General features: G+C 40.6%; 1 protein-coding gene across 5 annotated transcripts in view; it reads left to right on the top strand.

Moving 5' to 3' along the window:
• LOC135216988 (uncharacterized) overlaps positions 1–14266 on the top strand; it is a 358855-nt gene that overhangs the window by 328489 nt on the left and 16100 nt on the right. For all 5 annotated transcript variants that reach the window (XM_064252540.1, XM_064252538.1, XM_064252539.1 and 2 more), the window contains 3 exons: positions 445–537; positions 7986–8037; positions 9120–9263. In XM_064252540.1, the coding sequence (XP_064108610.1) occupies positions 445–537; positions 7986–8037; positions 9120–9263 (289 nt within the window). The remainder of the gene's footprint in view (positions 1–444; positions 538–7985; positions 8038–9119; positions 9264–14266) is intronic.

The following is a 14266-nucleotide window of genomic DNA, read 5'->3' as shown; positions in this document are numbered from 1 at the left end:
GACAGAAATTTGTTTCAACAATTATGTCACATAAAAATCCATTGTTGTATGACTGCTTACAAATGGTAATGATGACACTGAATGCCTTGTTAGGGACATATTTTAATAAACTATCTTCTAGCTTTCCTTTGAGTACAGTACTTGAATAAGTGGGTCAACTTTGTTTATAGAATTGAGATTCCGTGGTAATGTAAGTGCATGTGAAACTAGTGTTTGGCACTTTTGTAGCTGTCATTTTTATTGATTCTGTAAATTCTGTTGTAACATTTTATAAGGTTTTCAGTGTTATGAATGTAGGTTTATTGTTATGAGTTCTTACAAAAATGAATGATGATGCTGCTGCAGTAATTCTTTGGGTAATGTGCAAGATTGCACATCTGTTATAGAAGTTTTCATTCACAGTGTCACACATCTGATTTTGTTATTTCAAAATTTACCTTTCAGTGTGTGAAAATCGTGCTGAAAAAGTCATAAAGAAGTCCGATGAAGAACATATGCAGCCATTTAAAGATTGCATGACAGGATTTTTTGCAAAAGGTAATGCTTTAGTTTTGTTGAAAAGTTTCTTCATTGAAGATATGCATAGTATTCCCAATTTATTCATAAGTTTTGGTCTGATACATGATTGTTTGAAACTCATTATTTATTTTAAAGCTTTGAATTTTTCTTCTTTAGGAGACCATCCCTTTGTCTGATGGTATGAGTGTCCCATGGCTCAAGTTGTGGGTGGGAATAGGGTGTGTCATTGAGGTTTTAGATTTCATGCTTGTGCTTCATCTTATTTGGAGTTCTAAGGCACTTTTCAAGCCACCCACTTACAGTGACAAAATATTTAAAAGAAGACTAGGTTTTGCAAACAGCAATTGAGATTAAAGGGATATATGATCATTTTAATGCATACATTACATTTGGATTACATACATTACATTTGGATTAACTTTTAAGGTAGGGACTACTGTGTAGGATGAACTTGGGTACTTGGATAAAACTGTGTAATGCAAAGATCATTCCAGAATTATACTGATATTATTTAGTTTCTCTGTTAAATCTCCTTTAGACATCTTATGTAGATTACTTTTGTATTGAATAGCTACTTGGGTGAAGACAGTTTCTTATAAGCATGTTTTGTTTTACAGTGTTACTATATGAAAAGATTACTTTTATATTGAATATTTTCAACATTGGTTTGATTGACTCAAAGAAGAAATAAGGCAGACAGAGAGTTTTTAAGTAAGTCTATCTTCCTGTCACTTTTATTATAGTGTCTCCAGAGCTGTATTGTGACAGTTATCTAAATTATGAGCTGGATAGCATTCAAGTCCTTAGCTATTTTTATAATGACAACATGTAATGCTCACAAGAACATTGAAGAAAATATGGCGATTTTTATATGGATATGATGACCTGAAAAATGATGTACATAAATTATTTGTTGCTTTTCTATGTACATACTGTATAGTAATAACTTGTTCATACGTGAACAAACCTTCGGTCTTAACAATAGGATAATTTCTAGCGCCTAGCTGGATCCACTTTACACTGAAAATATTTGTCAATCATTTCAAAGGTAAGGGTGTTGCCAAAAATGATTGCTTGCAAGTGTTTGTGGTAAACAGCTATGCATTACTGAATAACAAGTTCTTTCCACGTGTAGTGTTGACTTCAGTGCCACTTGAGCATCACTCAAGCAGATATTAAATACCAAGGATTGAGTGTCAACTGTATGCTTGAGGAATGTGATTGTTAAGGATTCCAGGTGAAGCACTGCCATGGAGGGCTTGAGGCTATGAGCTGTACAGTAAAGAGGACAAAAATGAATTTCAAATGGATACGAGAGAACTTATTATAAAATTGTATAGAGGTGATACAAATCAGAATTACTGATTTACAAAAGAGAGGGTGGCATATTCAAAGAATATGCAAGAAGGGGCAGGGGTCAGGAGCCCAATGTTCAGAGCTTAAGGGACAGAAGTAACTTAGTGTAATAAGGTTAATAAGGCAATTGAGAGGTCTACCATGCCCATGGCTCAATTCCACTCATTTCATCATATTCTGTGCTGAATGGAATTGCCTGGCTGAAATTTACTATTCCACCATTCATAGGAGGTTGAAAGTAGGATAAAAGCTACTTTGGGGAAATGGAGGGTGGTGGCATGGGTAGTGTTTGACAGAAGAATGCCAACTAAACAGAAAATAAAAGATCTATGTTTTTTTCATTAGTCAGTGATGTTTGGTGCAAAAACATAGGTACTGAGAATGAAGGAGAAACGGAGAGAATACTGAGGTGGATTCTGGGAATCTTGCTGCATGAATAAATGGAAATTGAAAAAATTTGAAGTGCTGGGGTGTTAAAGATTACCAATACGATGAGAGTCAAGATTGAGATGGTATGGGCATAAAGTAAGAATGAGTGAGGGGGAGGAAGTGAAGTGGGTTTGGCTGGAACCCATTAGAGGTAACAGTTAAAAGGGAAGCAGAGGATTATTTCATCGAAGGCTTACTTTCAAAAAGTAATTAAAATGTATGGGTGGTTTGTTTTTTATGTTGCAGAATTTAATTTTTCACATTATTATGATGTGTGCTAACAAGCAAAGTTTGTTTTTTCATTTTATTGCTCTTTAGGGAAAATCATGGATTTGTTTATTCAGGTGAAACAACACTTATCTGAATATTTGCAATAAAAAAAAAAAAAAAAAAAAAAAAAAAAAAAAAAAAAAAAAAAAAAAGGAGTTCAAATGTTTAAAATCATATGTGGGAGTTGTTCCTCTCAGATATAATTTTGCCCTCATGAATGGAGCATTCCAGTGCACTGCACACTTCTGGTGTTTACCCCTTCTCCTCACACCCAATCAGCCAAAGAAGGGGGAGACTCAAGCTTCTCCTTGCCACCCCATCTGCTCACCTTTTGCATCGATGACTTAAGGATTGTGTGTCTCATTGAGGCAGAACAACAGGCTGAGGGAGCGAACATGCTCTAGGTAGCAGAGTTGGAAAAGCAGGAACAGGAGTGCATCATACTGGAGGAGTGACTCCCAGGAGAATCAGAGCTTTATAGTACCCTGGTAGGAGTCATATCAGCTGGGACAAAGTGCCTCTCCAGTCAAGTCTTTCCTCCCCCTCCGAATTCCCCAGTCTCTAAAACTCTAGTCTTAATAAGATCACACCCTGTGAGGTAAGGTTAGCACTGAGACAAGGCATGCCCACAGGTCGGAGCCATGTCAGGACCCCTCCAGTCTGGATAGCCGAGAAGAATCCTCCTAGGACAAGCCCTCGAACTCAGAGAAGGAGCAGGAGTTTCAAGAGAAGGTAGATCCATGGATTTGCCGAGCTGGCCTCTATGTGCGACATTACCATCTTTGTTCTAGTGCAGTCACCGAGGCTCCCCTGGTTCCAATTCCCCCTCCCCCATTGTAGGGCCTTTTAGCTGAAGTGAACATCCTGATCACCGGGCTAGAGGGCTTACTAGCAGTGAGCCATGTTGGGAAACAGTAGGCCCTTGGAACAGTCCAGACAGCTGGGCTTGAGGTTCAGCAACCATTTGGGAGATAACAACTTAAAATTAGGGGTATCAGGGGTGATACAGACAGTATGCTGTTAGGATCTTTGCCAGGGAGCCTTCCTTCAGGAAATAAGGGAGGTAGCACAGCTGACAGATAGCAATGAGGTAAGAGCCGGTGTGGAGAGGGTGGTAACATACTTCACCTGCAAGATAGCCCCCATGTAGGCCAGTATGCTGCTCTGGAGGAGGGAATCACTAGTGTCAGAGGAGTCCCAACACGTTTGTCTCGAGAGCTGACTTAATCTTCACAATAGCCTTATCGCTAACTCTTTTTATTAATTCGCACCTATGGAAATCCAGTAGTCTATTGAAATTAGAAAAGAACTCCAGAGAGAACCTCGTCTCGCAGACATTGTCCCCTAGCTGAGATGATATCATTGAGGCCAGGGGTCTTCCATCCTGAATGTAGGCAAGAACAGAGGATAGTCACTGCAAGCCTCCCAGTCATGTAGTAGGAACGGGATAGGAAAGAGGGGCAGTTTTGGGTTAAAAGACAAAGGACACACACTTCTCTCTGGCACTGCAACCAGTTCTGTTTCCATCATACAAAACTGAGTTGATGAAGTGCAAGCCCCCCCACCCACCAAAAGTGCTATGCTGCAGAAGATAATTGAGGTGGTAAAGGACCAATTGCCAGGTTTCTTCAGCCACCTCTGCCTGGTGGAGAAATCCTCAGGAAGATGGAGACCAGTCATAGACCTGTCATCCCTGAATGGTTTAATGTAGCAGACGCTGTTTTCGAGGGAAACAGCCCAGTCAGTATCGGCTTCCTTCAGAGGGTGGGAGACTACATAGCCTGAATAGACCTTTAGGCTGCCTGCCTTTACATCTTGATGCATCTCTCATAAAAATTCCTGTTGTGCGTCTGCCAACAGACAACGGACCAGTTCAAAGCCCTCTGATTCTGTCTTGTGACAGCTCCAAAGGTCTTCACTTGGGTCGCCCAGCTAGTGTCTACCTGGGCCCAATTGCATGGAACAGAACATGAAAGGTACTTTGACAGCTGGCTCATCCTCACGTTGTTGATTCAGGTGCTAGGTAAGGATAGGGATCAAGTGTTGAAACTGTGCTGGGTACTGGGGGGGATTGAGAATCTGGAGAAGTTGAACCTGGTTCCAAAACAGGAGATAAAGTAGCTAGGGATGTGGTTAGACAGTGCTAGTGAGAGCCTCTGCAGCCCAACAAAGATAGACAATCTGCAAGAGGAGTGCAAGTGTTCATGATGGGGCTCACCTGTCATCTCTTGAAAAGTTAGTACCAAGGGAGAGATCCCACATTTGGTCCTTGCATTGGCAGCTAAAGATATGTTGGCAGCTGCCAAAGAAGTCACCCCATCAGCTGATTCTGGTGAACAAGGAAGTGAAAAGGTAATTCAAGTGGTGGTTAGGTTATATTGCTGCAATCTCCAGCTAGGAGTGCCACTCAACATGTCAACCCCCAGAGAGGCTGGTATTCTCTGATGGCTCCTAAAGGGGGTTGGGGAGCATAAGAGACCAAGGGGAGCAAGGAGCACATCAGCCTCCATGAGATGAGAGCAGCATGGTTGGCACTATAGCACTTCCAAGAACAACTGAAGTGGTCGGGATGAGCATCACCACCACTGTAGTGCCTGACTTCAACAGGGCTGAACTGTATCACCCAAATTGTGTGTGTTGGCAGTGAAACTGCACGACTGATCAGAGGAAGCAGGGGTAGACCTAGCAACAAAGTACATCCAAGGGGAAAGAAATGTGGTGGTATATCAGCTGTGCTGAAAGCACCAGATCATAGGGATAGTGATCCCTGCATCAGGAGGTGGCCAACAGTCTACAAGAAGAGTGGAGTGGCCTGCCAGTTTGCCGCAGCCCAAAACTCCAAGGTACACTCTACTGCTCTCTGGTGCCAGAATCCAAGAGCAGTTGTGCACGACACCTTGCGACATTCATGTGACAACAAGGATGTGTATGTCTTTCCCCATTTCAGCTAGCTGAGAAAGGCCCTAAACCATCTGTGGATGATGCTGGTGACCCCTTTATGGCCAAAAGCAGATTTGGTATACAGACCTGTTGGTACTGATTGATTTAACAAGAGAGCTCCCTGAGGCCTCCACCCTCCTAATTCAAGAACACATCTGGAGCTGCCACTAAGCAATGATCTCCCATATATAGAGGTTATCCAGCAACTCCTACGAAAGAAGGGTTTTTTCGAGTGGAGCAGCAAAGGCAGTCTTGAACATGTATTGACCATTGTCTGCAGGTGTCTACCAGGGAAAGTGGGCCATTTTCTCTGGATTGGTGCCATTGGAGGTGTCATTCTCCAATCAAAGCCTCTCTACAAAGAGTGGCTGACTTCCTAGTATACCTCTTGCTGGAGGGCCTCTCAGTAGCAGCAGTCAAGGGATACAGAGCAGCCCTCACAAGTGTTCAGACCAAGTAGGATAGACTGTCTGCCTCATGGGAGTTATCGGTGGGACATGACAAGACTTTTAGCAAGTGATAGAGGCCATTTGCATGAACCCCTGGAGATGGCAGGAAACAGGGATCTAACACTGATGACAGTTTTCCTGATGACTCTACCCTTGACCAAGAGGTTTGGGAAACTTCACAGCTTGCTGTATAGTCTCTCCCATGCAGAAGGTTGGATGTCCTTGTCCTTTGAGTTCATGCCTGAGTTCATGGGAAAGAGACACAACCCTATTTTTTATGAGAGAGTTTGTGAGGGAGGAGAAGGAGGAGATGCTGCTGTGCCCCATCACAGCTAGCAAGCACTAACTGAAGAGGACAGTGGCACAATAATGAGCATGCAAGGGACTGTTTCTGAGCTTGGGCAGAAAGAAGACAATGTCAAAAAAACATCATCTCCTGACTAAGGGAGGTCATCACCAACTCTTACAACTCTAAACAAGAAGGGGGGTAACCCCACCACCCTGCCAAGGAAGAGTGAAGGCCCATCAGAACCACCACTCAGTACTCCAGGTGATGGTGGGAGTGTGGAAGAGACAGTCCATGTTCATAGCCTTCTACCTCATAGACCAAGCCCAGTGGTCCCTGGATACATTCACACTGGACCCCAGCAAGGGTGTAGAGGACTGTAGAGCCCAATACAAGGAGGTCTGCCAAGGTGTGTGGCACCTGACGATCCAGAAGGAGTGTTATGGAAGAAACAACTGCTGACTGACCAGTTTTAGCCAGTTTGAACACCAGCCCCATGGAATGGAAGTGAGTACCACAGGGGCAACACCCTTGTAGTGTAAGGTGCATGACCCACACAACAGGGGGAATGAGTTGTCATGGTTGACCTCTGGCCCAAGAGGATAGTACAGGTAGTCCCCGGGTTACGATGGGGGTTCCGTTCTTGAGATGCGCCGTAACCCGAAAATCACGGTAAGCCAGAACATCGTCAAAAATCCTAAGAAAACCTTACTTTTAATACTTTGAGTGCATTAAAAACTATGTAAACTGCATTCTTATTGCATTTTTCATCAAAAAAACCTTCATATATTGATTATTTTGCATTTTTTGTGTCATATTTCTTCTGCCAGATCAGCATTTCAGGTGTCGTAACCCTGGAAATAATTTCTGATGAATATAATTGAAAAGCGCCTTAACCTCGGAACGTCCTAAGTTGAACTCGTTGTAACCCAGGGACTGCCTGTAGTTTGGTGAATTTGTGGGTGTGGAGTGCTAGTCAAAGGAGAGCAGGAATTTGATTCACTCCCACTAAGAGGTAGATCATCCTCACACCTAAGGGATGAGGCTTCATTTATGGAATTTGAAAGGAATTTGTATTTTCCATTAGTACTTAAACTTTAGCTTTCATAAAGGACTAACCCACCTCTGCCATCCCTTTTCATTCCAGTTCTACCTTTTTTGTATTTTGCATGACCCACTAAGACTAAGCGAGTCCTGGGATTATGATACTTGCACGATCAGGCTGGACCCTTCTACCTTTTTTGGATTGTGCAAGATCACTAAGACTTAGTGAGTCCTGGGATTGTGATACTTGCACAGTCATGCTGGACCTAACAATGGCCAAAGAAGGCTAAAAGAGGTCAGAGAAGGAGGCCCCAAGCCTACCTATTACTTAGTCTCGTGTTTTTTAGTTAGTACACAACTGAAGCACATGATGCATTAGAACACTTAATTCATAAAAGCTACGGTTTGTATACATACCTAGGAAAAATACGAATTGCTTTCAACTTAGGTATATTTAAACAATTTCAAAACATTGTAAATAATCTCCTGTGTTTGGTTAAGGTGGAACTCCAGTGAGAAGCTTTACCTGTTGTTTAATTACAATTTTTCATGTATGTCTTTGACAGCCAAATTTGCTGAACTTTAACAACTACATATTTTTATTATATTTCAAAATTTGTGGCCATAATCTGTGATGAAGGTAAAATTATCTTTTTTGATAAATTGTATGCAAAAATTTATTTTTCTTTCAGCAAAAACTGAGGTGGAAGCAGAGAACCAAAACTTGAATGATTGTAAATTAGAGTAAGTACTTATTCCCCTATTTTATCAGTGTACTCACAGCTGATTGTGTGATGTGCATCCCTTTTCATTTGCACTTAGAATTTGTTCATGGGTAGTATTTTTTATGTATAGAAATATGAAAAGGAATGCCCTATGTTACTATATATGCAGGTTTTATTAACAATATAGCCTAATTTTTTACTGTTTGGATATCATTGATACTTATAGGAATTAGACCGCGCCATAACTGGCTGAATTTCAGTTATTGGCACCTTAAGGAGTTATGACGCCACAACATAACTAACGGAGGTCCCATTAACCAAAAATCAACTCCATGAGTGCCATAAATTGTCAAGTTTTGGTTAGTGGCGGTTTTGCTTATCAGTACCCTGCCAAGAAGAGAACCCCTGCCAATAACTGTATCCAATTATAAATGGGAAAAAATATTTTCATTTTAACAGTTGTGAACTTTTCATTTTTCCAATTTTTCTGTGGAGTAAAAGTATTAATTGCAACCAAGCACAAAGCAAACTCAAGTAAATGTAGTCCAGTTTGTTCAAGTAGAGACCCATCCCCTTCTAAAAGTACAGAATTAAGAAAGATTTAGTGGAAATAGGTGGGGTCATTGCAAATTTATTTTTCTGGAACTAATTTTCAAGAAGAGAACATTTCCTTGAAAGCAACTTTGTGGTGTAGATTGAGGTTTGCTCAGATCATTACCCCAAGTTACAAAAGTTGGACCAGACACCGGGGAAGATATAGAAAAAATATATTTGAATCATGATTATATGCTCAGAAGTACATAGTTGGTTTCTCAGTGATTTTCTTGTAAATGTCTACATAATAAGTAAATGATGGGTGTAAGGAGGCTAAGTTTTTAAGCTTAAAGTAGTTATGTCCTTGTATAAAAAGTAATTCCAAGTGAATGCATTCCATGTGGTTTCATAGTTTGTCGTCTGGATTGGCTATGCTTATCACTGTATATGAGATGTGTGTATTGTTGATGAGGCTTTGATGAACATTTGATATTTTATAACATGCATTGTTGAGTTTGAGTTGAATAGACATGCAACACAAAGTAATTCTTTTATTTCCTTTGACAGGTTTCAGAAAACCTGCAAATACTTCCAGTTCAGTGGTAAAGGAGGTGAAGTGACCCCATATGACTTCTTCAATCTCTGGTCACCATTCTGTCATGACTTTGCAAACATTTATGTGATGGAGCAACGTAAAATAGTTAAACAAAGGTAAATTGATTAATTTTATAATTGAAGAGAATTTTTTGTGTAACATTTCCTATACTTGTAGCAAAACACTGCAATCTTTCTTGTTAGTTTTACAGCTCAGAATAGTTTTATGTTGCTCAGTTTTTTCATTTAGTATATTTGTAGCCTATACATACTAAGCTAGGCTTACTATGATTTCCCATGGAAGGAGTATTGACATTTCATGGCAGAAACATGAGAGCTACTACTCACAGTGAAATGGATAGGCTAAAGCACTACTCATTGTTTGGTATTCTCTCCATGCTTGGATGTCTTGCTGTGTCGGGCGTAATGGAGAAATCCATATTTTATTTTTTGGTTTCCGAACCAAGTAAGGTCTGTTATTTTCTATATTTTTACCACTTCCTCTCTCATAACAAATTTAAGAAGAGCTGGCAAGAAATTATACTTGATTTACAGCTGTGCTTAAGATCTGATATAATTTTAATTAAGTTATTCAAAATTCACAAAAACTAGAGTAAAATTAAATGTCAATAAAGGTACCTAAAAGTGAATCGAAACCAGCTGTGAGATTATCAAAGATTAAAAGAAATTAGACGATGTAATTGTAGCTCAAGCAAGTCCTGAATTGTTCACTTGATCTCTTTTGAGTCCAGTAACTCCACTCAAATAAAAGGTGACTCAGATTTCTCAGTGCCCAAAAATCTATGCAAATTAAAAAGAAGAGAGTGAACTTGGTGATCTCGCAAAATTATTTCATAACTGCAAGAAATGTTTAAAGGATAAAGTGGATGAAAAATGCCAGTAAATGATCACTTCCAATAGATAGGAAGCTTTCAGTAATTCAATGGAATTACCAGGGTCTAAAAGCAAATCATGCATCATTAGAAATTGTAATGATATTGAATTCCCCTGTTTGCATATATTAATAAGAAACAAGATTAAGGAAAACAAATGGTGCCTGAAAGGATGTAGTTCATACTGTTTAATACTCTTTAGAAAGTTATCTATGGCAGAAGTGCATACTACTGAGACAATATGTTGTGCATATGAATATTCTTTGCTAACAGATTTTTAACAATAGCAGCGCTGATATAGAAAATAAGGAATATACATTTGTTCCTACTGGGATACAGACTTGGTGCCCTTCATATATAGAGCATCCTTCAGTGCACACGTCGGAACAGCTGTATACTTACCTAACAAGGAGGGCAATATGGTGGAGATGGGGAAGAGGGAGATGATTATCCACACTTTTCTCATTCATGCCATGCATTCTCACTTCAGCCACTGTCTGGTTTGGATATGCCTTATCACTCTCTCCCACTTCTGTAGATTGGTTGGGTACACCCAGAATTTCTTATATTTTTTTTTTTTTATTGCCGTGTGCCTTATACAATACTATGAGTTTATTTGGTGTCTTTTTGCCTGTTTTTTTCTGTTATTATGGAGAACAAACTGGGTCAACACTGTTGTGAGTGTCATGGATGGCCATGTAGCCACTTCATGTCCCCCATTTTGGTAGACCCCACATTCCGTATGTACAGCTCACAAGGGAAAGGAATGCATACCCACCCTTCTTGGTCATAACTCCAGTAGGAGAAATAAGGCAGAAGGAAAAGGAAACATAAAAAAGGTTCCCTAGATTCCCTAGAGAGTGGTTCTAAATTGGAATTGATGCTTAGTACTTCTAGAATTTTACTGCCCCCAACTACCATTCCCTTCCTCATTCACCTTTACAGAACGACGAGTCACTAACGTGCAAGCCCATTCATTCCTGCTATTTTTCTAGATTCCTTGCCATAAAAAACCAGACAACAGATCACTTTCTCCTTTGCTGCCACATCAGAGGCAGACCACTCACCCCTCCCTACAGATACTCCTCCCACCCCTTGACTGAGGTGCCTCTTGTAGCTGAGCAAGTGGAGAGGTTGTGACATCGCTCCTTCCCCTCGACCCACTTGTTCATAGACCCTCCGTAGAAGTGAATGAGTCTCTGAGGTGGAAGAAACTGTATTTTTGTTCTGTGTCCTCTCCTTCCTCCTCCTCTTCCTTATCATTGCCTTCCCCATCATTCTTAGACTCATCACATTGTTATAAGAAGAAGAGACATTTAAGTTCTGTAGGGAGAGGTCCAGACAATCTTTGCTCTGCTGCTCCTCATCTCAGAGGAGCAGACAGGTGAACAGTGCCCTTGGCAAAGGGGTGTATCACATCCTCGCTCAGATAGCCATTGCGACTCCTTTCCAACTCCTCGGACTCACACTGGGAAGGTGCTGTGCATCCCCCGCCCTCACAGCCTGTGGTAGGGTCCTGCCTCAGGTTAGCTCATCTCTGCACGGCTTGTACAAGCCATCGCTGAGTCGGCCCACTCAGCTTGCTTGCTCTCTTCTCCATTCTTTTTCTGGACCCTCAGCATCAGAGCAGCAGAAGGGGCTCTCCTTATTGCTTGACTGTGGTTGTCCATAGGAGAGCATACTCGCCACCTTCTTGCTCAGTGTTCACTCTCTCTTTTTTCCCTCAGATTTGTTCTTGCTCTAGATAGATCTCTCATCCCCTCCTTTCTGGGGGAATGGTTCTCCTCAACCCTGGGAGGAAAGAGATCAGAGTGATATCACTGCTCACTCTTGTCCTTGCTCTCCTCCCTCCTTCCACTCTAGTACCGCTACTGAAACAAAACCTGATCTTCATTTGCAGTGTAGCTCTATCAGTCCCCATCAGTCTTCACCTGTGAAGACTTTTTGCATGGAACAAGACCAGAAGTGAGATTTGGAAGGGGAAGTTGCCAAAGCCACTTGCAGATCTTCAGAGACCAAGGGAAATTTTCTTCAGAACCCCCTTCAGGCCAAGCTCCAACAGTGTTTTCAAGAGGTATTCTGCTCATTTGTGACTTTTGGGTTAACTTCACCAATGATCTCATGTCCTAAGCAGGTGCTGGGTTCAGTTCCGGAGGTGACCCCTTTGTCAACTTAACATGGTCAAAGTTCCCTCGTAGCCAGCAGATGAAGCAAATTCCTCCTCCCACCAATCACAAGACAAGAAATTCTACACACCAGAGGATGCTGAAAATCCTCCTTTCTAGCTGGACATGTTTATTCATACTTTCACCAGAATTTTTGTAAATAATTTAAATACTATTGTTGTTGATGGTATTATTATTGTTTATTCTGTTAATTTTTACAGTGTTCTATGTTGGTAATTTTAATTCTTTTGGGAAAGATTAAGGTGAACCCTGGGCCCCCTACTCATTACAATAAGAAAGATTGCAAAGTGCTTTACTCAGATATTCAGGGGCTTGAGGTCAGATTTTCTTGATCTTCAAAGTTGTGCCCAAAACTATGGTTTGATGCTTTTTTTCTGAGATACTGGTAAGTAGTAACAAGTCAAAGGTTGAGTTTTTTATCCCAGGGTTTGATGGCCCTGACTTTATTTATCATCGTAACATCCTGCATGTGCAAGGTATACGCTAAGTCAGGGTGACCTATGTACTATCAGAAAAATTTGGTGTAGTTGCCATGAAGTTCTTTGTTTTAAAATTTTCTGTAAGTTCTACATGATCATGTATTTCTGTTTACCGCAATCCAAATATCGACGATTCTATATGTGACTCTCCTGGAAAGGATTAGTATGGCTCAGTCACAGAATTTAAATTCCACAGATCAATAAGGTCAGTCTGCTTTTGAGTTCTGTGTATCCTCCTATTTTGCCCAGCTAATTGAGGAACACCACATATTTCTGGTAATAGATAAGCTGTTCTAGCTATTATGAAGTCCAAGGTCTGTGAATATATAAGCACTTCTAATCATTGTGCCATTAAGATGGACATACATATCTGTCAATCAGTATATACTCCTAATTCCACCATTGGCTGGAATCTAGAGCCAATTGGGATTGCAGTACTGAAGCTTATTAGATATTTAATATTTCAGATGCTATATCAGATCCTGATCCCAAGAAGTTAAATGAAATGCTGATGGCTATTTTAATAAGGTATGTCCCTAGAAAGGTAATCATATTCAGGACAGATGACCAGCCATGGTTTGATGATTCATGTAGACAAGTTTACCATGTCAAGCAACACATGGAGACGAAATCATTCAACTGACAATTACACCATTTTAGTTAGGTCTCACTGTGGTGCAAATAGAACTTATCATACAGTTGAGAGAAATTTCAAAAATTCCTTGAAGAGGAAACTTAAGGAATTACTCGACCTCCTCTGTGGTGGACCAAATTGGCATCATTTATCTTTGGTTAAAGTGCGTCTTCCATTCCACCACTACTAACTGACGATGGCAGATTGGTAACTGGCCCTAGGGAAAAGGCTGAGCTGCTTCATTGAGCTTTTGAAGCTAAGCAATCAGCTGAGCATTTTTCCTCTCCCTGATACTTGTTATCCTGAAGCTATTCTTAGGGTGAAGATCCTGATGGTTTCTTCCCTTTGTTTTGTAAAACTTTTCTAGTCTGTTCTCTCCCAAGATTAGTAGATTCGCTAGATTTTTAAATTGACATATCTTTGCAGATGAGCACATGCTAATACTGTGCCTATTCCAAAGAGTGGTATATCTACAGACTGCAGTAACTACAGGCCAATTTCTATTCTGCATGTGCTCTCCAAACTTCCTGAAATGCCTATTTTTATGCCACTATGTATGTGGAAGCTAAAGGATTGGTAGCTGATAGTCAATACTGTATGCATATAGGAGGCATTTAGGTACTTGCAATGCGCTTTTAGACTTGTTATGCATTTTGCAAGAGAACCTTGATAAGGATTTTGGTTGATTGATCAGAGAAATTCAAAATTGATTTTAGTGCTACTTTCGATTTAGTAAATCACAAGGTACTTATTTATAAACTTCAGAATCTTGGGGAAGGTGAATATGTTTTAGGATTATGGTTGTTGGCTTGGAAAAAAGATTGTTCAGTATACCGATGATGCAATACCTGTGGGTACATACATTAGTCTCCATTTATGAGAAATGGAGCTGCCCTCAGCTTCAATCAGGACATGGACCAGATCAGTG

Source organism: Macrobrachium nipponense, chromosome 7, assembly GCF_015104395.2.
Source record: "Macrobrachium nipponense isolate FS-2020 chromosome 7, ASM1510439v2, whole genome shotgun sequence".
Lineage (NCBI taxonomy): Eukaryota > Metazoa > Arthropoda > Malacostraca > Decapoda > Palaemonidae > Macrobrachium > Macrobrachium nipponense.
This window is presented reverse-complemented; position numbering and strand designations above follow the sequence as displayed.